The sequence below is a fragment of the Enhydra lutris genome, unplaced genomic scaffold, assembly GCF_002288905.1.
Source record: "Enhydra lutris kenyoni isolate GAN:26980312 unplaced genomic scaffold, ASM228890v2 scaffoldscaffold6, whole genome shotgun sequence".
NCBI lineage: Eukaryota > Metazoa > Chordata > Mammalia > Carnivora > Mustelidae > Enhydra > Enhydra lutris.
In genome coordinates, this window is record NW_019154090.1 from 41237129 (window position 1) to 41260514 (window position 23386).

The 23386-nt window shown below is 42.6% G+C and overlaps 1 protein-coding gene across 1 annotated transcript in view; it reads right to left on the reverse strand.

Annotated features, from left to right (window-relative positions):
- Window positions 1-23386, reverse strand: part of LOC111141654 (kinesin family member 16B) — a 282534-nt gene that overhangs the window by 44157 nt on the left and 214991 nt on the right. The window contains exon 24 of the mRNA XM_022494378.1: window positions 8998-9087. Within this exon, the coding sequence (XP_022350086.1) occupies window positions 8998-9087 (90 nt within the window). The remainder of the gene's footprint in view (window positions 1-8997; window positions 9088-23386) is intronic.

Consider the following 23386-nt stretch of genomic DNA (forward strand, 5'->3'; position numbering starts at 1 on the left):
ATGAAGGAGCGACTCTTCAGAACAATCTAGGGGGATTACTGAAGGAGCGATGAGTTACCTTTGGACCTTTGATATGAGAACAAGCACACCCCTGATATTTATGAATACCTTGCTACATGCCTCGCCCTGAGCCGGGCACATTCGTGACTCTTCTTGAACATCTGCTGAATGAGGGAGCAAGGCAGGCCTCTGTGCTGGCAGTCCATGTGGAGCAGCCAGCAATTACAATGAGGACACACCACTGACAGAGCCGCTGTCCTGCTGTCACTGAAGTGCTGAAACTCAGAGTCATCCTGGGTACAAAACCGTCACTGGACACACAGTAAGACTGCACTGACCTCGTCATATTCGGCATAAGGATTGTAACTTTTCCACGTAAAATCTTACTCCTCCCAGAGCCAGTGTCAATCTTATTTAGGCATGAGCCAGGGAAGACAGATTTGAGGACATTCATATGGGCTGCAACGATTTTTGAAAGTAAGAAATGTTTCAGATCTGTGAGAATTTAATACTGCATATTTAAGAATAATTATACAGTTGGACTAACTCAAATGCTTGCATTTTCCATCTTTTATTATGATGTTAGTTGCCCCTTCAGGGACGGAAGCATGGCAGGAACCTGTCATTGTCACACATTTCACAGAAGAAACCCAGTTTCTAGTTCTCCGTGGGGACTTGCTTATGTAACAGATTTTTGCAGAGAAGGAATGTTCTCTTTGGTCTCATCTGGGGCACTCTGAAAACTCCCTCTTCTTGAAGGAACACGGTCATGGAGAAGGAGACTCAAAACAAAGAAGGACTAGAAATCTGGAGACATGAACCTTGCCTACACCCCAAGTCTTGGTGTGACTTGCAACAAAACTCTGTCTGGGCATTTGAGTCCTCATGTCTAAAATGAGAGACCATGCAGTACCCAGATCTTTAAGGTGCCATGGTGAACTTACATTTCGTAGTGTGCAAACGGGTCCAACCCCTGCTATAGAAGTCTCCTCGTCAGCTACTCTATGCTTCAGAGTTTTGGGTGGTCAAAGAAACAATCCACATGCTCTCACTGTCTAGGCTTAAACTCGCCTGTCATTAACTTTGACAAGATTATTGGTCCCTGGAAAATTACCTTTTAGAACTGGTGACCTATAATAATGAAAAATCAACTAATGCTCCCAAGGTGGATGCAAAAGAAATGACAGGCAGCATATTAACTAGTGGCCCGGAGGGCATCCTTTGGGGAATCTGGTCCTTAACTACACACTCTTAGGCCCCACATTGGATTTACCGAATCAGAATTTCCTAGTGTGGCGTCTGTGCCCACATACCCCAGAAAAGCTTCCCAGCAAATTCTGATGCTTTTTGCTCCCAGCTACCCCTACCCTTGAAAGCAGTGATTTAAATACTGTTTGTTTATCGGGTGGAGAGAATGGTATGATGCAAACCATACAGTGAAAATGCCTGGGTCTCTCATAACATACTAGGTCAGGAAGCTGGCAGGTGGCGTTCGATTTTTGCCTCCGTAGCTGTTTGCTATTTAAAAATTCAAGGGGGCTGAGGGCTTGGTGCAGGTGAATTTATCTAAGGCTTACTGGATGCTCCCTGTGGCTATGGTGGGTAGCATTGTAATTTGGGTGGTGAGTAGATTTGCAATTTTTATATTAAATTTGGAATGCTGGTTATAAAACTGTTGAGAATGCATTTCAGTGATGGATGGTAAATAGTTGTCCAAAACAAATCCAAGGCCAACAGCCAGTTTCTTTTCTTTTTTTCTTTTTGTTTTGGTGCTGCTTTAGGGAAATTACTTGGAAAATAAAGACGGTGAGAAATGGTTCTATCAGCACAAACTGAAAGTTCATATACAAATTAAATCACCTCTTGCCTAATCGTTTTTTTCCTTCTCCCATTGGTATTTACTGGGCACCCGGAGACTGCCAGACGTGAGATAGAACAGTTGCTCTAATACAGCAATCTTTCATGCTTTACTCGAAGGCTCTGAAAATGTTTTTCTCCCTTAGCTCTGTAGGAAGAAGGGAGCCCACTTGGGGATGCGGCCAATGGAGGCTAATCTCCTGTTTGCCGCTCGGGGACTCTAATTGAGTCCAACTCAACTCTAACTGTGGCAACTCAGTTATGAGGCAGACAGGCCCATGTCATGTTCCACGGGACTTAGGCTCTCAGCACACACAGGCATTAAGAGTTCCCTTAGCATTACTTGGACGGTACATTTCAATCCATAACATAGCCCATTTCTATGGTTCATCCTCTTGCCACTAGGCAGACCAACACACACCTGCTTCAGAATCGCTCTTAGGCCACGATTACAAAAGGGCCCTCGGTGATGGACTCCAGTGCCTCTCTGCTTCCGGCGTGAGACAGTTCTCCTGAGAGGTGAGGTGCCCACTAGGCTCCAGCACTTGGAAGGGAGGGCTTCTTGTTAAATGTATTAAATAAAGTCCTCTAAAAATCAGAGTTTGGTGTCTCTGAACCTCCTAGAACGAGCAGCTGTCAGTGACCCTCTCATCTTCCAGCCCCATGTCCTACTACTTCATTAACTACCTTCAGAGCCCACTAGCCCACTCATCCAGAAAGCAGGTGGCAGGGACACTATGTCTTCACTATTCGCTCTAACGGTTGAGAGGGAACATGGTGTTCAAATAGTCTTTCTTTTCAGCTTCTTGATGAGCTGTGTTTTGATCTGATGGACCCTTAGACTAGGATGTGGATCCATAGGTAAACTTCGTGGACACTAGACATTAACAGGAACTCTGCCTTTTCTGTGGCCAAGAGAGACCATGCGTTTCTGAGCATCTAACTTGACTGATGTTTAAAGGGATTAATTATACTACTGATTTTAACACGGTAAAAAAATTTTCATACAGATAAAGAGCTCTGCAGAAATGATGTGCATGATAAAATTGCAGAGACATGGTCTCTAGCAGATGCTTCATATGACTCCATAGTCACTTGCAATAACATATTTTAGCTGAGGCTTTCACAAGCTTTTACAAACTGGCTGTGGCATTATCGTTGTACAGACGTGGAATCTGAAAACACAGGGTTTAATCTGATTAAGATTCCATACGAGGTCAATGAAGGGGAGCAAAGAAAGAAAGAAAGCACTATACATGTCAGTCTATCAAAAGGACAAATTAATTCAAGACAAAAGGGAAACCTATTTAGAATCCAGAAGAAAGTGCTAAGATCAAGGAAAATGAATAAATAAAAATAAAATAACAATTTTAAAAACCTTGAATTACGCAGCACCTCCAGTGAGGGCTCAGCCTACTCAGACAGGAACTCTGAAAACAGAATGAGCATAGCACTCCGTTAGGATTTGAGATCACCTGCAGCCAATCTATTTTTCTTTAGTATTATACAGGATAAACAACTTTCTTTTCTTTTTTACTCTTAAATTTGTCACTGTACAAAAGCAATGGACCTAATTCTTCTTCGGTTTCTGCTTCGCTCATGCCCTCAGTCTCCAGGCCTGCATTTCATGGGACCCAGTGGCTCCTTGGTCCTTCAATTCACAGATTTGTTTTGTGTGTAATAATCCAAAATCCCTTCTGTTTTCTTCACAGACATACATTACAGCTAATAGTCAACCCCTCCCTGCGTTAACTGGTTCACCACCCAAGTGTATATAAAGTATCCCTGAGGGGTTTTTAGTTGATCTCCTTCTCCTTAAGGAGATAATACAGTATACAATAAATAATTAAGGAAATAAAAGTAAGTAAACAGGGAAATGAGAAGACTTAGCTGAGTGACAGGAAGGAATTCTTAAAACCTTGTCACTACTGGAGGCAAGGCCCTGGGGCTCTCAGTCTCCCCAGTTTCTGTGTGTTCTTTTCCTAATCTTGATTCTTTGTAAATTGGTCTTTAAAAACAGTGGAGCAATTACTAAATTGCTTCACAGGGGAGGTATGCCTATATGAATCAGAAGGTGTGTAGGTATCTTCAAGAAGAGGAGGCACCTGGGTCGCTCAGTCGGTTAAGCATCTGACTCTTCATCTTGGCTCAGGTCATGATCTCAGGGTAGTGAGATCAAGCCCCATGCTGGGTTTGTGCTGGGCATGGAGCTTACCTGAGATTCTCTTCCCCTCTCCCTCTGCCCCAACCGCCACTACCCCCACCACCCAGCTCTCTCTCTTTCAAAAAAAAAAAAAAAAAAAAAAGACCATGCACAGAGAGGTAATCACAACAGCAAGAATCTAGAAATTACCCATATGTCCATGAAAAGGATTCTGAAAATCCAGTAAGGTGGTATGCCAACTTTGTTTACTAGGACCACTGCCTTTGGAAGAATGATCAATCTTTTGGTAAATGGATAAAGTGTTGGTAGACTGGGGAAGTGACAGCTCACTGGTGGGAAGCCAGAGCTCCAGCCTTCCCTGAGTGAGGTAACTCTTGTAACTCAGCATGTCCCCATAGGTACTCTGCTGGCAAGCAGAGCTATCTGTCTTACACCTTTCTCAGGTCCCTCAAAATGCTAAGTATGGCCTATGGGAGTCCTGTGAAACTGAATGGTTAGTTGGACCCAAGAAGACCTTCTGAGGGCACTGTGAACGTTTACTTCCGGGGGCTAGATGAAGAGAAACTTTCACATTCTATGTACACATCTCTGAATAATTTCAATCTTTTACCATAAATATGTAACTTATGATCTGAAAGAAATCATCCCTGGAAGAAAAGAGAAAATCTCCATAAAAGGAACTGTCTCGTTAAACTTCTTCAGAGATATATCCCCCAGGAAAAACAGGCCTAAATTCCCGAAGGAAGTGTGAATGAATAGGATATAGTTAAGAGTTCCAAAAGATTATAATCTCTAACCCAAACTAAAGTTTTTTTTGTTTTGTTTTGTTTTTGTTCTTTTCAAACTAAAGTTTTAAGGTGAACAGAGATTCTCTATCTTGGCAAATAATTACAAATCCCGTGTATTTTGAATTCAAGCATATTTTTTCAATATTTTCTCAGCTTGGGGCGCCTGGGTGGCTCAGTGGGTTAAAGCCTCTGCCTTCGGCTCGGGTCATGATCCCAGGGTCCTGGGATCGAGCCCCACATCGGGCTGTCTGCTCCGCAGGGAGCCTGCTTCCTCTTCTCTCTCTCTCTCTGCCTACTCGTGATCTCTGTCAAATGAATAAATAAAATCTTTAAAAAAATATATTTTCTCAGCTTGATTAAAAATGTGAAACCTTGTATAACTTGGTAAATTTAGTATGTATCACCATTAAAAAAAAAAAATCAACCATCTTGTTACCCTTACAACTGAGAAAACAAGAGTAGTTTCCTATTTGTATAGAAATAATGACCTCAATTTGGTGAAGGAGTGAGGTAAATAAAACATGTTCCCACTCTGGCTATGGAACAGTCATCTGTGAGAGGAAATTTTCAGCATCCCTCTATCTGAACCTTTTGACGTTCCTGAAGAAGCTCCGACTTTGACAAGTCAAGTGATTTCTGGGACACCGTCAGGCCAAGTAGATCATTTGGAGGTAGCTGATTACTTCAGTAAGATTAACATTATATACAGAGATGGCAATAATAGTTGCAATATTAAGGGCAGTCCTAACTGCTGAAGACCTAATAAACATTATTGATCTCAAGTCCCCACGAACACTTAGCAAGTAAGAGTAGGCTGCACAAAAGGAAAAGTCAACTTTACGATAGAAAATATAGCTGATATTCAACTTGACATTTAAGCTTCATCTTGAAAATGTTAAATGGGTGATGCTGTTTTCCCCTCACTGGAATAAGATTTATCTAGATCTACAATGACATGCTGCCGTATTTTTATAGATCAACTTTTCCCCTCTATTTTTATTTGTATAGTATTGTTTGGTTAGAAATAGTAAATGGGGTCCAACCACCTGGCCTTCCACACTGGCTTCTGCTGACCGGTTGTGTGACAAGAAGCAAGTCTCTGGCTCCAACCACAGGAGGTCATGAGCCACAAAGCCTAACACAAGACCCAGGGCACCATTAGCACTCAGTTACTTGTGAGGAAATTAGCCAGAGTGTGGCTATTGCAAAGCTCGGTGGCATCCCCTCAGCCTTTTTAAGTAGCATAACTTCCCTTTCTAGAGGCAGTGTGCATTTTAGGATATGGCCACATGGTTTCAAATAGCTACTCACATCACCCCCTCTCTTTCAAATAGGTACACAAAAAAGTTCTTAACATTTTTTGCCCTGAGAAGAAAGAAATTGTGTCACAAAGTTAGACTCAATACAGACAAGCAATTTTCAATCCTGGGTGTCATTTAGATCATGAGCCTGTCTTTCGGAAAAAGGTTTCTTTGAGAAGTCATCCATGGAAAAAATAAAAATCCCAGCTTAGTTTGAATGTTCAGAACTTCTTTAATATCACCCCGTGGTTTCCTACAGCACATGGGATTGAACTCCCGGCCCTACATGATACAGTCCCTACCGACTTCCTGCCCTCATCTCCACTACACCTGACATTCCCAGGTCTTTTTGTTCTCAGAACATGCCAAGCTTGGTCCTATTCCAGGGCCTGTGCATTTGCTGTTCCCTCTACTGAAGATAAGCTCACCCCCAGGTTTTCATGCTTGCCTCCTTTCTAACATTCAGATTTCTCCCCACGTGTCCAGCTATCACGCCACATTATCATGCTATCACACTGCCTCGGCACTTAACGTTGTCTAAAATTATCTCACTTATTGGTTTGCTTGTTTATTGCTCATTCTCTCTGCTTTGTGAGAGGAGGGAATGTGGCCATCATGCTCACAGTGGTATTCAGTGTGGAGTCTTTCAATACAGACTTATGACTGAATGAATGAGATCAGCTTGATTTCCCTCATTCGAAGGTCACTGAACTTTTTTCAGCAGGTGTGTAATATATTCTCTTTCCTTGAGAAGAATTTTACGTATGTGATCAACTCTGTTCATTAATTTCACTTGCTAACAGGCAACCTCTTTGATTTACATGTTTACATCACTGTTAACCTCAGGTGTATTTTCTTCTATTATATTTTAAAAAATTGCTTCTGTTTGTTTTGAAGTTTTCTTCAAAAACACTGATTAGGGCTGTGAATTCTGTGCAAACTCATCTCTCTGGACTCAAATTTCAACTAGTACGTTGTTTCGTCAGAAAGCCAACTCTGAAACAACCATGTACTAAAATGCCTAACACCTTCTGCCCCATTACATTTTGCCATTATTCTTCCTCAAAGGCATGGAGCTCACTTAAGATGGTGATCGTCACATAGCATACTCATTAAGTGCAAGTTATTTTATTTTCCTTGTTGACTGTCAGTCTGTCCAAAGGAGTTGAGGATACATAAGAGAAGACATTTTTGTTCTTGTCCACCACTCCATTATTAGAATTTATGAAATTTGCCTACATAGTATGGCCCTGAACTAATGTCACTGAAAGAATGGATATGAAATAAATCACGGAATGAATGATACATATATATTATATTGATATGATATATACACTTTTATATCATCAGGGAATTTAGTAAGTAATATGATACCTGTACATTATTAAAGTATTGGGATAATAACTTATAATCAAGCAGGTCATGAGCAGCAAAGCTCACATTAAAAACAAGTTACTCTATACATTAATATGTACATGATACTTCCAATTTTTATTATCAATATTAACTTGGGACATGAAGAGTAAATTGCAGAAACTTAATAACTTGACTTTGATGCAGTTACTTCTGGAACTGAAGCTTCCTGAGGAACACTGAAGTAAAATTCCTACCTGAAGCTTCTTCAATTTTTAATTGAATACTATTAATACTTAACAACCAGATTTCACATAATTCAATTTTACCAGAACTTAAGGAACCATCTTATTTACTAAAAGGAAATTTCTTTGTATTTATATGGGATAAGGAAGAGGAGAAGGCATGGAAAGGTTAAGAAAACATCAGTTATTTAATGTGAACTGAACTAGAAAAAAAATGTCTGACTAAAGTATTTTTTAGGATATCATAAAAAACTATAAAAATAGTGCTGAAAAGCAATACTTAGGGAAAGCAGGCATTAGACAGTGACTACTGACTGATCTGTAGTCAGTTCAACCCAAAATTCCCAAAGAGCTGTGCTGATACAAGGTTTCCTTTAGTTGAAATAAAAGTAATTAAATAAATATTCACTTGGAAGATACACATTAATTTTAGGAATACTTTTCTCTGCTAAAAAGTATTTTTTTTTAAGATTTATTTATTTATTTGTGAGAGAATGACTGAGTGTGAAGGGGGGGGGCATGGTTAGGGGCAGAGAGAGAGAGAAAGAAAGAGAGAGAGAATCCTCAAGCAAACTCCCCAATGGAGACAGATATGGGGCTTGATCATGATCTGACCCAAAACCAAGAGTCAGACATTTAACAGACTGAGCCACCTGGGTAACCCAAGTAAGAAGTATTTTAAAAACCAGTCTTTGTCTAAAGAGGAAAAGAATAACAATGTATCAACAGACTCTGATCAGATCTATGAAATAGATATCTGCAAAATATATCTGATCAGATGTATGAAATGCCTCCTTGCTTCTAGATAATTCCATTCTAACAATCTATCTTCCATCCATGTCTGGTGGAAAATTAACTTTTAAGACTTAACTTCTCATTAAGTAGAAGTCTAAGCATTAATACAGTCTTTTTTAAGAGAAGAAAAGGCAAATCTCTATTGAGGGATTTATTACTATTTCATTTTACTAGGTCTTACAGTTCAAAAGTTATAAATTGATTAAAATATTTATTTAAAATGCGCTGTAAAGTTTATGAAAAGGATAGAATTCATTTACCATCACCTTACTATCACTTTCAAAATCTTATGTTTAGGAAATGTTTCAATTGTGTAGAATGGAATTGGAAAGAATAGAAGTTAAAAAACTACCTTTGACAGATGAGTAATTGCAATAAAACTTGGTGACACTTACAAGCTGATACTTAAGGGGGGGGAGCATTGATAATGCAATCAGCTCATTTGCTTTATAAAATAAATGTTCTTAATTGGAGATAATTATTTTATAACTTACCTCTGCATACTTTAACTTCAATGTTTTATGCATTTCTCGAAAACGACTGTAGCGTCTGAATACGGTCCATGTCTCATCTAGGACAGTAATCTATTAACCGGGAAAATCAAAATAAATCAGCATTAATTAGAGGAAAAAAATGACTAGCATTTTTAAAAAAATAATTTTAAAATTAACAAAAAGTGATTAGCATGTAAAATTTCTCCAGAACCGAAAACATTAATCTAGCTGCATAAATAAGACTTATAAATAAAAGCGTACTCTACTTAAGGATGCATCTCTGGTTCTCAAATCTGCTTATAAGCAGTATGTGCTCATGTAAAATGAGAGACAAACAGTTACCTCTCAATTGTTTATAAAAAGGGTCCCTTAACCCTCCACCTGGGTTGAGGAAAGTAAATCCCAAAGGATGACCTTTCTGTTATGGTGCCATGCCCACATAAAGTGTCAGTGTAGGTTACCACATGCCACCATAGTGGACAGGATGGAAAAAAATGAGAGAAGAAAAAGCTGAGAAAAAAAGGAGGAAGTGGAGATGGAAGGAGAAAAGAGGACAAAGAAAAATGAGAAAACAAAATTTCTGCATCTCAATTATTAGCATAAAAACACGCAGTATATTCTTGCTTTATTTTTGAGGAGGAATTCTCAACCCAGCCTTTAACTGGTAGTTGAACTTACTGTTCCTGTTGAGTGTGCTGACTGGTACACATGTAAAGGCCCTGTGGCACATCAGCTCACATATCAAGGTCACAAGACAATGGGAGGCTGGGAGACCCCACCAGCCTTGATAATGACAGGCTAATGAGTCTCAAATTCCCATTATATTTCCCAACTTTCTTCTAAGCTCTAGACCCATGTACTCAACTTAGAGATGTCATTCTTTACATGTCACACCACAAGAACTCTAAAGTCATCTTGTCTAAAACCAAACTTCAAGTGCTCGCTGTTAGTCTTAACTTCAGCTCTTGTCTGGTCCATTTCACTACACCATCCAGCAAGCTCCACCAGACAGACACTGAAGCCACACCTGATCCCCCTCCTCCCCACCAACATGACCAGTAGTCCAACAGGTACTAGGTCTTGCTCTTTCTGCTTTGTAAACATTTCTTGGAGCTCTATCCTTCCATCCTCCACCACCATCATCACCATGTCACTCTGGGCCATCTGGTCCCAGAATGGCCTTTACCAGGGACTCCCCCAGTTGTCTGTGTCCACATGTGTCCCCTCCAATCCCTGCTCTGCATAACTGATGGGGCAGCTTTTTAAAATTTAAATCCAATCATTCCACACACACCTTCCCCCACTCAAGACCACCTGGTAGTTTCATGCTGCTCATAGAAAAAGATCTACATTTTTTTATCTTAAAGACCCAAATTCTAATTTTTTAACCCACTGCCTGCAGCAGCCTCACTTCTAGCGTGTCTCCCCTTAGGTGTGTTCACTCTTGCCACAATCGCTGAAGGCACATACTACTTCCCACCCTGGGCATTTGCATGGGCCTTGTTCCTGTATGGGAAATTGTATCCTGCATAGGACAGCAATGCCCTTCTCAAGCATTGTCATTCAGCCTGACTCTCCCACATGGGATCAGTAGGAGAGGAGAAGTAGTAGTAGGGGGAATTCCCATGTGGGTAGTTTCAGGATGAGTAAGTCTTGAGTCTCAGTCAGTTTTTTTTTTTTTTTTTTTTAAATTTATTTATTTGACACAGAGAGAGAGATCACAAGTAGCAGAAAGGCAGGCAGCGAGAGGGGGAAGCAGGCTCCCCACTGAGCAGGAGCCCGATGCGGGGCTTGATCCCAAGACCCTGAGATCGGGACCTGAGCCAAAGGCAGAGGTTTAACCCACTGAGCCATCCAGGCGCCCCATCAGCCAGTCTTGGGTTCACTCATTTCCCAAAGTGGCAAGTGAAATGATTTTCAGTCATATAAGGATGTACTTTTTTTTCTTTTTTTTTTTTTTTGTTAAAGAATTTTCAACATTCTGGTTCTGTACTTTTTTTTTTTTTAAGATTTTATTTATTTATTTGACAGACTGAGATCACAAGTAGGCAGAGAGGCAGGTAGAGAGAGAGGGGGAAGCAGGCTCCCCGCTAAGCAGAGAGCCCGATGTGGGACTCAATCCTAGGACCTTGAGAGCATGACCTGAGCCAAAGGCAGAGGCATAACCCATTGAGCCACCCAGGTGCCCCAATGTATTCATTATTTACAATGAATTTTTTAATTGTGGCAGATTCTTCTGATGAATTCCCTCAAAAAGGATAGTTCTGTAAGGAAAAAAAGGTAAGTGTTTTTACCAAAAAAATCATTAGATAAAAATAGTACAGTAGCTCAGCAGCTCTAAGTTTTGAAAGCTGGTATGCAAGTCACTCAAGCTTGGAAAACACTGCACCCTGCAGCTAAGCTGGGAGGAGGGGCCTTCTCTTGGTTTTCTTCTCTTCCACAGACCCCACAAAGGACTGTGACAGAGGCCACCACAATCAGCATGGGTGTGAGGACTTCCTTAGGGTGAGAACACAGCAATACTCTGCTTTGGATGGACACAAACCAGGTGTCAAAGGGAAAACAGGAAGGTCTAGGATGCTGCCTACTTGCCAAGAGAGTCCAGAAAGTTCATGGCGCCACACTTGTGACCCGGGAGCAGTAAGAGGCTGGATGCTCACAGGTGAGACCTTGCTGTGTTATGAAAGTCACCAAAGACGCCTAGGACTCCCTCATCCGTCCTGTGCTCCCTGGCGCTCTTTGGGTGCTTCCACTGTACCTCTTTAGCTCCTCGTCAATTGTGAGCAAAAGACCCCAGATCCTGAGCCTCTTCCAGGAACATCCCTGTCATCTTCACTCTAAATGAAGGCTGGCTCTTCCCTGAGGAGTCACTTCCCTGGCAGCCCTCTCAAGTAGGGACTGTTTTCTCCCCACATTCTTCCTCCCATTGCTCTGGGATGTAGGCAGACTTTGTCCTTCTACCCAACTTTCAAACCACTGCTCCTCTCTCCATTCTGAAATCCCTCCTCTGTGAAGCTCATGCCTTCAGACCCTAAATTCCGTCCATCTTTCTTGCAGCTTTCAACTCACCTTAGTCACTTCTCTAATTCCTTGAAGGTCTTAGATTCTGCTCACTGTCATCTGCTCCAACACTTTGGAAAACCTGCCGTGAATCTTGGGTCATTCCAGTAACACCCAGATGATCCCTCCAACACCCTGACCTGCTCCTCAACCTTTGCCCTGCTTCCTTACTCACCTCAACTTGGATACCATGGGCAGTCATGACAACCATTCCCTTGCATTCAACCACAAATCTCTTCGTCCTGCTCTTGAAATTCCCTGGACCAATAACTAAACCATAACCTTGGTGAAATCCAACTGTCTGCTTACTCCAGGCCTGCACCTGCCTAGCAGAATGTGAAAGAAAAACACACCATGACGTGGACTGACTGGTCTCTTTGAAAGTCACAATCCCCACTTTCAGGTCAGCCCGGATGCCTCCCACCTGTCATATCCCATTTTTCCAGTCCTATCCACGCTTCTCTTAGATATCACTTTTGTAAATAGTTTACCTCATCTTTCCCCTGAAGCTTTCATCACTTTCTCCCTGTCCTCAGCTGATAACCTGAATTCCTATTTTACTGAGAGAATGAAAGAAATCAGAAGAACACTTCCCCAGGTACCTTTAAGCAAGTCTCCTATGCCACCCTCTACCCTGTACCTCATGTTTCTCCCTGTTACCAGGCATGACATATGGATCAGATCTCCTGTGAAGGTCAAGCCCTCTTCTTAAACACTACATTCCATCCCCTCTTGCCTTCTGAAAGATACCGCAAGTCGTAATTTTCTCTTCTTTCCTGCACCAACATTCTCATTCTGTATCATTCTGTACTAGATTATTCCCATCAGTATCGAAACAAGCTATTATTTCTCTCATATTAAACTCCCATCTTGGCCTCCCTTTTCTTTCTAATTACAACTCCATTTCTAACCCTCCCATCACAACAAAACTGCTTGAGTTTATTCTTGATATTTCAATTTCTTTCTTCCTATTATCCCTTGAATCCTCTCCAATCTACTCAGCATTTCACTCAAACTACTCTTACTAACATCATCAACAACCCCCACATTGCTAATCCACTTGGTAACTCTTGGTCTTGACCTTACTTAATCTATCAGCAGGATGTGAGGTACCTGACAGCTCCTCCTTATAACACCTTCTTCATTTGGCTTCCAGGTTGCTGCCCTCTCTTACCTTAGTTTTCTTTGCTGAGATTTCTCTTCATCTTCCTGACCTCTAAACAGAAAAGCGTCCCAGAGCTTAGACCTTGATCATGTTTTATTTTCTACCTGCACTCACTCCTTTAATGATCTCATCCCATCTCAAAGCTTACATTTATATGCTGATGATTCCCTCAATGCTCATTATCTGTCCCCCAAAACCCAGACTCGTGTATCCTACTGCTTACTTGGATGTCTGATTGTATCTCAGACTTAACAGGGCTAAACTTATCAAACTTTATCTCCCAAACTCCCTCCCCTTCCTGCTTCCCCATCTCAGTAAATGACAATGCCACTCCCCCACCTGTTCAATCTGGCACCATCCTTAATGGTCCTTTTTCTCTCACAGCTCATGTCTAATCAGACCGCAAATCCTTTCCACCTAACTCCAAAATGTAATGAGACTCTGACCAGTTCTCACCATCACCACTGTTCACCTCTTGGTCTCAGCCACATCCTCTCTCCTACGGGTTATCTTTCACAGCCTCCTAGTCAGTCTCTTTGCTTCTGCTTTTGTAGTCTCCCCACCACCCTGTCCTGCCCCAACTTTCCCTCCACTCATTTCTCACACAGTAGCTAAAGTCATCTTGTCAAAAATGAAGTTAGATGGGGTCATTTCTTTGCTCGAAGAGGACATCCTTCCAAGCTGTTCCGTCTCACTCAGGATACAAATTCAAGTTCTTCAACTGAACTGCATGGATCGCTATGATTGGTTTCCTCCTAGGCATCATTTCCATCAGCTCGTTCCCTTGCTCATTCCGGTTTCCTCGCTTATCTGGAACACTTCAAATGGGCTACACAGTAAGTATGGCCTCAGGGATTTTTCACGAGATTTTTTTCCCTCTCTCTGGAATACTCTTTTCACATGATTAGCACCCTCACTTCCTTTAGGTCTAGGCTCAAAATCACCTTCTCGCTGATGCTTTCTCCAGATACACTATCTAAAATGGCATCCCTTTCCCATCTTTATACTACTTGCTCCTCTACTTTAATTTACTGTTCTACTAGGCACTTCCTCCTACCTCATACCTTTTGTCACACCTTTACTGGGCACTACCTCCTACCTTTTGTCTGCTTTCTTCACTATAATGTCAGTTCCAGGAGAGATGGGATTTTTAGCTGGTGTTCACTGCACCTTTAAAGGGTACTCGGCATGACACAGGCATCCTAAATGAAGAGCTGGAAGAGAGGGCCAGTCCCAAGATGGATTTATCTTACAAATGCTCAGGCTCTCAGGGACAATGAGCCAGCAACACCTTTTCTCATCTCTCTGGGTAGAAGAGATGGCCTCAAGTTAAGATTAGGATAAGGATATAAAGGTAAAGTGGACACTTAGCTTGTAGGTCTTCGGACTGCAATCTTTCCCACTTTGCTATTTTCTCAGCTCATTCACGTCAGACTACTATTTAAAATCTCTAACTAATGAAATGGCTATTCCAAGTCTACTTCATAATTTGGGGTTTCATTCCTCTTTCCATGGTGGCCCGAGAATACTGCCTTTATAAGGGATACCAATTTCTCTAACAGCATGCATATACCAAATACTGGGGAGGTCATGACTTGGCTAAGTGATTTCCTGGGCAGAAGAATCAAGGGCATTTGGCACAAGCCAACAAGTCAGCAAGGAGATGAAAGAGTCCCAGAGGGAGCCCCCAGAAAAGTATCCAATGCACTTCCTTCTGCTTTCTTGGTATCAGCCCCCAGTGCTTTCAAAAGGATGTGGGATGCTACCAGGGTGGTGTGCAGAGCTGACAGAAAGATGGCCCAAAGTGCAGAGGCCTATCACAAGCTTGATACATGTACTCCTTTGAACTGGGCTTAATAAGGTCAGTATAGGCATCAGAGGGATCTTTATCTTCACTGTGTTATGTTGGTGACTCCAAGAGTCCCACTATTAATGAAGAGGAAGGGGATTTTCTGGAACCATTATAATTTCTTCAAAATGTTTAATAATGAAGATCACTACAGGCACATTCTGGGTAATGATTCATTTTGTTGCTTCACATCTTACTTGATTATGTTAATAAACTCAAATTAACAAATCCACATACAGATCTGAATGACTTTTTTTTTAAATTTTTTTTTAAGATTTTATTTATTTATTTGACAGAGAGAGAGATCACAAGTAGGCAGAGAGGCAGGCAGAGAGAGAGAGGGGAAGCAGGCTCCCCGCGGAGCAGAGAGCCCGATGCGGGGCTCGATCCCAGGACCCTGAGATCATGACCTGAGCTGAAAACAGAGGCTTAACCCGCTGAGCCACCCAGGTGCCCCCAGATCTGAATGACTTCTACCCTCACTTTCAGTCTGTAGTCAAAACTACTGGTTCTTAGAGTGTGATGCCTGACCAGCAAGCACCAGCTTCACTTGGGAACTTGTTAGAAATGCAAAGTCTGAGGATTCACCCACACTTACTTGGTCAGAAACTCTGGGGTGGGGCCTGGTAATCTGTTTTAATAAACCTTCTAGGGGTTTTGGTATAAGCAGGCTTGCTGTAAATCACTGTTAGTACTACTGCCTGAAAATCAAATCTGGTGTGCTAGCATCCTCCCACCTCCTCTCCCCCTACTCCTTCCCTCCCTCATGGCCAAGGGCCCTCAGCGTGGCGTTCAGGGTCTTTTCCATGCTGACCCAACGCCACCTAACCTCAGCTCCCTGTGGATCAGAAATCTCATACTTCAGACAACTTAACCCAGAAATACGGCCTATTCATTGGTCTTTTGCAGTCTTTGGAATGGCCTCCTCAGGTGTATACTCCATTCTGTGACTAGACAGCTCTCTCCTGGGTGGCATCCAAACCACAGTTCCTCCCTAGGCAGCTTTCCCTGGAAAAGCTGGAAAAATCATTCCGTCCTCCATGGTTCCTTAGCATGTAGCTCGCAGTTTAACCAGAGCACTTATCACAGGATATCAGTTACATAATTAAAGTTGTATTAATTAACTTACAGAACTGATATTAATTATATAAATGCCTTGCTACCCTACAAACTTTTAAGCCTTCTGAGGGAATGAGCCTTTGGCAGTAATTGGGGTGGAGGTGGGAGAACCGTTCACTGTCGAAATAAACCTTTAATGAGCTACTACTACGTGTTAGGCATCACATTAGATGCAGGCAGTTTGCTGAAAGATGTACTTAAGATTATCTTTCTTTTCCAATCAGGTAAGAGCTCCAGGCTTGGCCCAGATCTGTCAAAATGGCAAACAGGGCCTGCTGCCATCCTGGCTCCACATACCCTGTTCTAGCAGTTTCTTTGAGGTTTAGCTGAGCCAGATTATTTGACTTGGTCACACAGTATGATGATCTACTTTTTTTTTTTTTTGACTGCACTGAGAATATGGTGCCTTCTCAGTATATCTATAACACAAGTTTACAGTGACATATATAGAGATTTCTAAATCCTTCACCCCTGCAATCTTGACCTGACCCCAGGTTAAGTATAGGGATTGCAATGGCTCAAGCTTCCTACTTTCTATTTAAACATTTAAATCTCTCCTGTCTGCCAAAATGCAAACAGGATGAGGACAAGGATGACAAAGCATAAAGGCCGGTCATGATCACTGCAGAAACGGGGGGTGGGGGAGGGGAGCATGGGGCAAGGCAACCACACGTGTCATCTCTCCACAAGAAAACGTGGAGTCAATATTAAGTCCCTTCTCTATAATGGAGACACCATCACCTGTGGAGGTGGGAAAAGGTGCATGTGAAGTTTGGAAAACCTACACAGAGGGGGGAAATATATACTGAAGTCCTATTTTCACCCCAAATTAAAAATGGGCATGGGATGAGGTGTTGATGCAGACAGAAAGGATAGAAGATCACTACACCAAATAAATCAGGTCAAAATATTCGATTCTGTTCTTCTATGTTGAGAAAGCAGGGCATCATTACTCCATATCTTTGAGGAGCAAATTCATTACGTCTCTGTCACTGGATGGCTCTGCTGATACAAATCCATCTTTTCTGGGCCATAAAATGATCAAGTGCAACTTAACCACCATAAACATGTCCATGAGATGAACTGCATTTACTTATAACCAATTCTCTATTGAGTGCTTTCCACAAATTTATGTTATATACATATTTTGCTGGTTTGAGAATTGTCGATTTTAAGATCTGTCATCAGTATATATTCCCTTGTGTATATCTATCTGTGTTAAGGATGAGAGTCTACAATTTCTCACCCAAAGAAAAATACTCTAACTGGCCTCCTTGTAAATAGTTACTTGTAGAGTTCTCTCAACCAACATTTATTTGCTAACAACATTTTGAGGAGTGGCCTAAAGTATATAAAAATAAAATGCCTTCTATTTAGTAAGTCAGATGCCAACCTAGTAGACACTACAAGTTTTTACACTAAAACTTTATACTAGAGTTTTATCAGATTTGTGCAACATATAGTCTTCTGCAGCCACAGAACTGTGAACATGTCTGCGGGAACATGAAATATATTATAAATACTGGAATCTGTATGGTAGCAAGTATTAGTATAACAGACTTAGTTAAAAGCTCAGAGAACTGTCACACATGGAACTAAACTGGAAAGAGACTAATACCTCACTGACCACAGCCTGCCATCATCCTCTATGTCCTTGCTTTGGGACCTCTAAGATGGCCAGTTCTTCAAAGTTCTTCAAAGTGTTTCTGATGAGCATGCTCATTCTGCATTTGTGGAGTCCACTGCCTGTCTTCACCGGAACTGCCCGAAACCTCTTCTGGTCTCTTAACTCATCTCTTCCTTTCTGCTCCCTCTGCCTCCTCCAGTTCCAGGCTGGACTCCAGGTCAGTTTTCCCACCACTGGAGGACCAAGTCCTCATTTCCCTAGCTCCCTAGACCTTCTAGGAAACATTAGAATAATTCCCCCCAAATCAGGCAGTCTCTGGTATCAGCTTTCTCTGCAGTGTGCTGCCCCCCATGATAGCAGAATGTATGCAATTTATGCTATTTTGACTCAAGAGGGTTACTCCTATTTGGAAATCCCTCCAAATTACATTCTCCGCAATGAGTATTTCAAAACGTTCTAGATTTTCAAGCCTCAAGGACAATGATTATGTTTTAAAGAGGTGATCAGGGTTACTCAAGACCAACTCCCTGAGCACCTTCCAGCAGGTCTCAAAATTATGCTGTTGCCACATTCATTCCCATCTTCCCCATCCCCCCGCCACCTCTTCATCTTCACTTCATTGTTCCCACTCACCTCTACTTAAAGGAGAGTCACTCCCCAGGGTTGGCCTCCAACTGCACTGCTTCCTCTTACCCACAGATGACTTGTCTCTGTCTGCCCTCAGGCCTTTGTCACTGAAATCCACCCATCTTCTTCAGGTAAACAAAGATGTTATCTTCCTGACTGCTCTTTTTCCACAGCCCTTTTGCTCTGCATTGTTCTGCATGCCTCCCCCCCACCCCCTTAGTGGACCAGAGAGTACATGAACTATTTATTCATGTTTCCTGTTCTTCAGTATCTTGATACTTCCAGCATGGTCTTTAAAAAAAACAATACCACTATGTTACATGTACCAAATGAGTATTTTTTTAAATAATAAATGAACGCATAATGGAGACAGTAGAGCCCAGAGTCTCTTTTCAATAAATGCTCTTCTGCAGCACTTCCTAGTTCCCTTTCTATGCTGAAATGTGGGCAGTGGAAAGACCTGTGTTTTAGTCCTTTTCTGGCTTACCTATAACTGTTTTAAGTTTTTAGAAAGTAAGCATTACAGGAGATAACGGGAGAGGGTAAAGAATTATAAAACAAAGAAAGAGAAAATGTTATTTATCTAATTCCTTTGGAGACAGAAGTCTGCTGATGTAGAAGAAATACCACGATGACAGGTTTGGGGTAAGAAAGGTAAGGGAAATAGAGGTTAAGAAGTAAAACATATCAAGAAACAAAAGGTGGTCTCTAAGTTGCTCTAAGGGGGTGGGTCCTAGGAACAAAAGAGTGTTTGTTTCTGAATGTCCAGGTCCTTTGGGTACGTAAACTTGGGAAAGATGCTTAAAAGCAGGCCGAAGCTGAATCTTTCCACTTAGCAAGGGGCAGCCCTGGAGCTCTCAAAGGATATCTAGGCAGCAGAGAGAGGGAAGGCTGGTGGTTTTGGGAGAACATAATTAGCTAACAGGGTATATTCAATTGTTTGCTCTGAGATGTGCAATGCACCTCCTTCCTTGGTTTCCCTGGGGAAGTTCCAGGTGAGTTTATATACCTTTCTTTCTGAGAAACCGAAAGGAGTGTTGAGCTCACTGCGTCAGCAACCACCTAGGAGGCGAAGGAAGAGCTGCCAGGTGAAACACGCCCACAGACTGCGTCCTGAGATCCCCGCGAGAGCAGGCATCCTCCTCCACTGCAGCGGCCGAGGAACCAGCAGCCTACAGCCTACCGACTATGGGAATTCTACCTCGCAGGCTCCTGAGTCAAGAAGTCAGGCCCTAGCAGCAGGAGCACGGTCTTAAAGCCAGTGCACTGGGCAAGGAGAGAGGAATCTATAATCCAGTCCTAGATCTGCCAACTCTTGGTGACACGGACGGGAGAGACGTATGGAGCTTGGAGCATCAAGACATCTGAAAATAGGAGACCCACACAGATAGAAGATTATTCAGCTCTGTTAATCAGGAAACTCCCCAGACATCCTTCTATGTAGATGTAGCACCAACAAGTACAGGAAGTGCCTCAGAGCCCTTGGTTTCCAGACCAGTCTGAATATGGCTTGCCATGAAGAAAGGAGCCTAGCAGCTGGTTGCTGAGTTACACCGTATCTACATAACCATGAAGCGGTGCAAAATCAAACAGCGCTTTCTAGCTGACCGAAGTCTCAGCCTTTTGCAATAACTAGGAATTAGGACTTCTTTATGCTTCAATTTCAGCACCTTCAAAATTGGGATAATATCATTTATTTTAGTGTACTTACTCTGTCTAGTAGTTTGAAGGTAAATCTGAAAGAATGTAAGAACACTCTAAGATTCTGATAAGATGGATGCCTTTCAAATCCAAGATCATTACTTATAAGTACTTTTCCCTTCCCCTAACACCTCTGTAAAACCAGTGAGGAACAGGAAAAATTACTCTACTTTAAAATTGTGGGAAATTGTGAGAATGACAGCCTAACCAATTTTCCTTCAAATTACCAAGATATTCAGAGGCAAAGTCCAGAATGCAAACTCTCTACCAGGAATCACTGGAGAATGGAATAATGAAAAACTCTGGATTAAGACAGACTTGGATCCTAACTTTAGCCCAGTCACTAATTAGCTATGCAACTTTGGCTCTATCACACAATCCTTCCAGGCCTCAGTTTCTTCATCTGTGAAATGGGCTCACGATACTAACCTACAGATGAACGAGAAGCATATGAAACAACCATCAGGGTGTCTGGGTGCCTAGTAAATGATAACTCCTTGCCCTGTGATCATGTTCCTAAGGAAAGGCCTTTTCTTATGCACGATGGAAAGGCAAGGGGTATCCTTGGGCAGCAACTGCAAAGAGGGGAGTCCAAAAAAACCAATTTTATTTCAGGAAGAGATGTAAAACCCCCCAAATTCTGCAGTTATGGAAGACAAAATATTAATATATTCTTATAAGGAAAAAACATATTTGAAATGAAAATTCAAGGCATGGCCACAACACAATGATTGCTTTCCTTTGGTGCTTGGAAGTCAATCTCATTTCTTCTTTGCCGTTTCTCATATATGCAGCCTTTACTTTGTGAAGACAAACGCAACTGCTCAAATGAAAGTGATATAAAAGATTAGTTGCTTTGTGCAAAAAAGGGAAAATGTTTTTTCTTAGTTTTTTGTCAGTGAAAGACAGAGTTTTCAGAGACAAGAAGGGGTGCTTAAAAAAAAAGGATAAAATATGATTCTTCGAGTCCCAATGTTATTTCTTTCATTTGTTATTTATGTTTGAAAATAATACACAAACTGAATATTGGGATCTAGATGGACCACGGCTTATGCAACACTCCATTTGTCTCAGCTGTGCTAATACACATGCAGGGAGATCATCTATCAAGTTACTAATAAGCAGAGACTCAGATGCCAACACACAAATCCTTCTGAACATTTATATTCTATCAAGTCGGTAGTATTTCTAAAAGAAGTATGTGTGCGTAGTTTATCTAATAGACTGGAATGGCTCTTATTTCTGTTCTGCCAAATAAAGAGAAATTTCTCTGACTATAAATGTGATTGCTTCAACTCTCAAACTGCAAATTTTCTGGGCATTTCCTTTTCACACTCCCTGGCAGGTCTATCCACCATTAAATTCTCCAGGTTTATCAAAGCCTCAGTAAGACCCCCAATTTACAAAGTGCCTGCAACTTGGCCAGAACTCGAGATAAAAAAATCAAAATACATACAAAAATAAGAGCAGATATTGGGCAAGGATGTGGAAATGGTCACCATGTTTAGACCAACACTAAAATATGGCCTTGACTTTGAAGAAGTACAGAATGTAGTGAAATTGCAAAAGGCACATTAAAATGAATAAGCAAGGGCACCAGCATGGCTCAGAGTTCTCAGATCTGATGGGTATTTGGTACCTGGTTCACCCTCCTAGCTGTGTGGCCTTGAGCAAGTTATTCCTAATTTCCTAATTTGTTAAGTGCAAATAATACCCCCCCATTTTGGTACAGTTTGCACATTTGTGGAAATGTCTGGCAAAGAGGCTGGGCCGAAGAAGGTGCTGGATGGATGACGGTGTCCTCCCTTGAGGAGAGGACAAACTCAACTGGCCTACAGAGTTCAGTGAGGAACACAATGCCGAGAGGCTCCACGAGTGCGGGGGTGCGGACCAGAGGGAGTATAGCAGGAGTCTACGAGTTACGTGAGCGCTCTCAATGCCGCTACAGAGGGGGGAGGAAGTCATCAGAAGGGCTAAGCGCTGCCAGCAAGTAAGCTGCAGTTTAGGGATATAGGTAAACCTCAGACAGAACAGAGCCTGTACTCAAGCAGCTTGCGAGATACAAGTGAATTCATAAGACATGCTAAATAAGGGCCTAAAACCTTTTGGGCGTGTCAGAGAAAGACAGAATAGAGAAATATGAGGGAACAGATTAGAACGTTACCTAGAGAAAGAAAGTGTAAGGTCATGATCATGCCTGCTCAGGACCAACAGCTAACTCAGCCCCGCATGAACACCACTGGTGACCATGAGCTGATCCCATGCTGAGTCCACATGTGCTATACCTAAGAAGTGCTGGTGACAACCTGGGCCGTCCAGCAGGCCACCGGGCAGGCATGCTGCCATGCAGCAAGTGGCACTGCCTCTGGGTGCCCGGTGTTTATGCAGACACCTTGCTCACAGCTCTAGTCCTGGCAAGCAGAGCGGGAGAGGTTGCAGTGGCAAAGAGAGACAGAGCAGGAGAATGTGGGGTGACCCTGAGCTCAGAGAGTGCGGGCCGCTCCCCTGCCGGCCCCACCCTCCACGCGTCTACCTGCCCCTCCTCCTCCTGCATCTGTGTTTGTTTAAACTGACTTAATAAACTGGGTGATCAGAGACTTCTTTCGGTGTGTGAGCCTTTTTGAGTAGTGGGGACTTGGCGTGGACCATTCCTTCAGGCGATCTCCTCTGCCCAGGAGCCGTGAAGTCTGTGGCACAGGAACCATCCCAAGAGGAGCCACTGTTTGGCCCCAAGCAGGGCTGCCCTTTGGGACACCAGTCTGGGTTCTTACATTTTCTGGTGTTTAACATAAACTTGGGGAATTTGGATCTCCCTGTCAGATCTCCCAAGTTTGAAATGGTGACAATGCAGTGAACATTTTGAAATTCTGTTCGAGCAAAATAAAGCTCATCCTCCACTGCCCCTCCTGGTTTGTTCCAGCTGCCTTCATCCTGCTGCACAACTCTGTCGGGCCCTGGCGCCGAGGGCCCTGGCAGGTGGCCCTTTGCCCGCTGCCGCATCTCACCTTCAGGGGCTCCTGCCTGCGGAGGGCCCGGGGGACCCAAGGGCTCTCGCACTAAGCATCTCCCCAACTCCGGGGCAGCACTGACTGAGCCCAGAAGGGGGACTCAAGTACCTAAGCTCACGTGACAGCAAAGAGAATGGACCGCTGGGCAGGGCACTCAGGCGATACTGGCAGGAGCCTACAGGCTTGTGCCCAACAGCTTCCTCAAGGTTACTCTGCCCTGCTCTCAGGCCTCC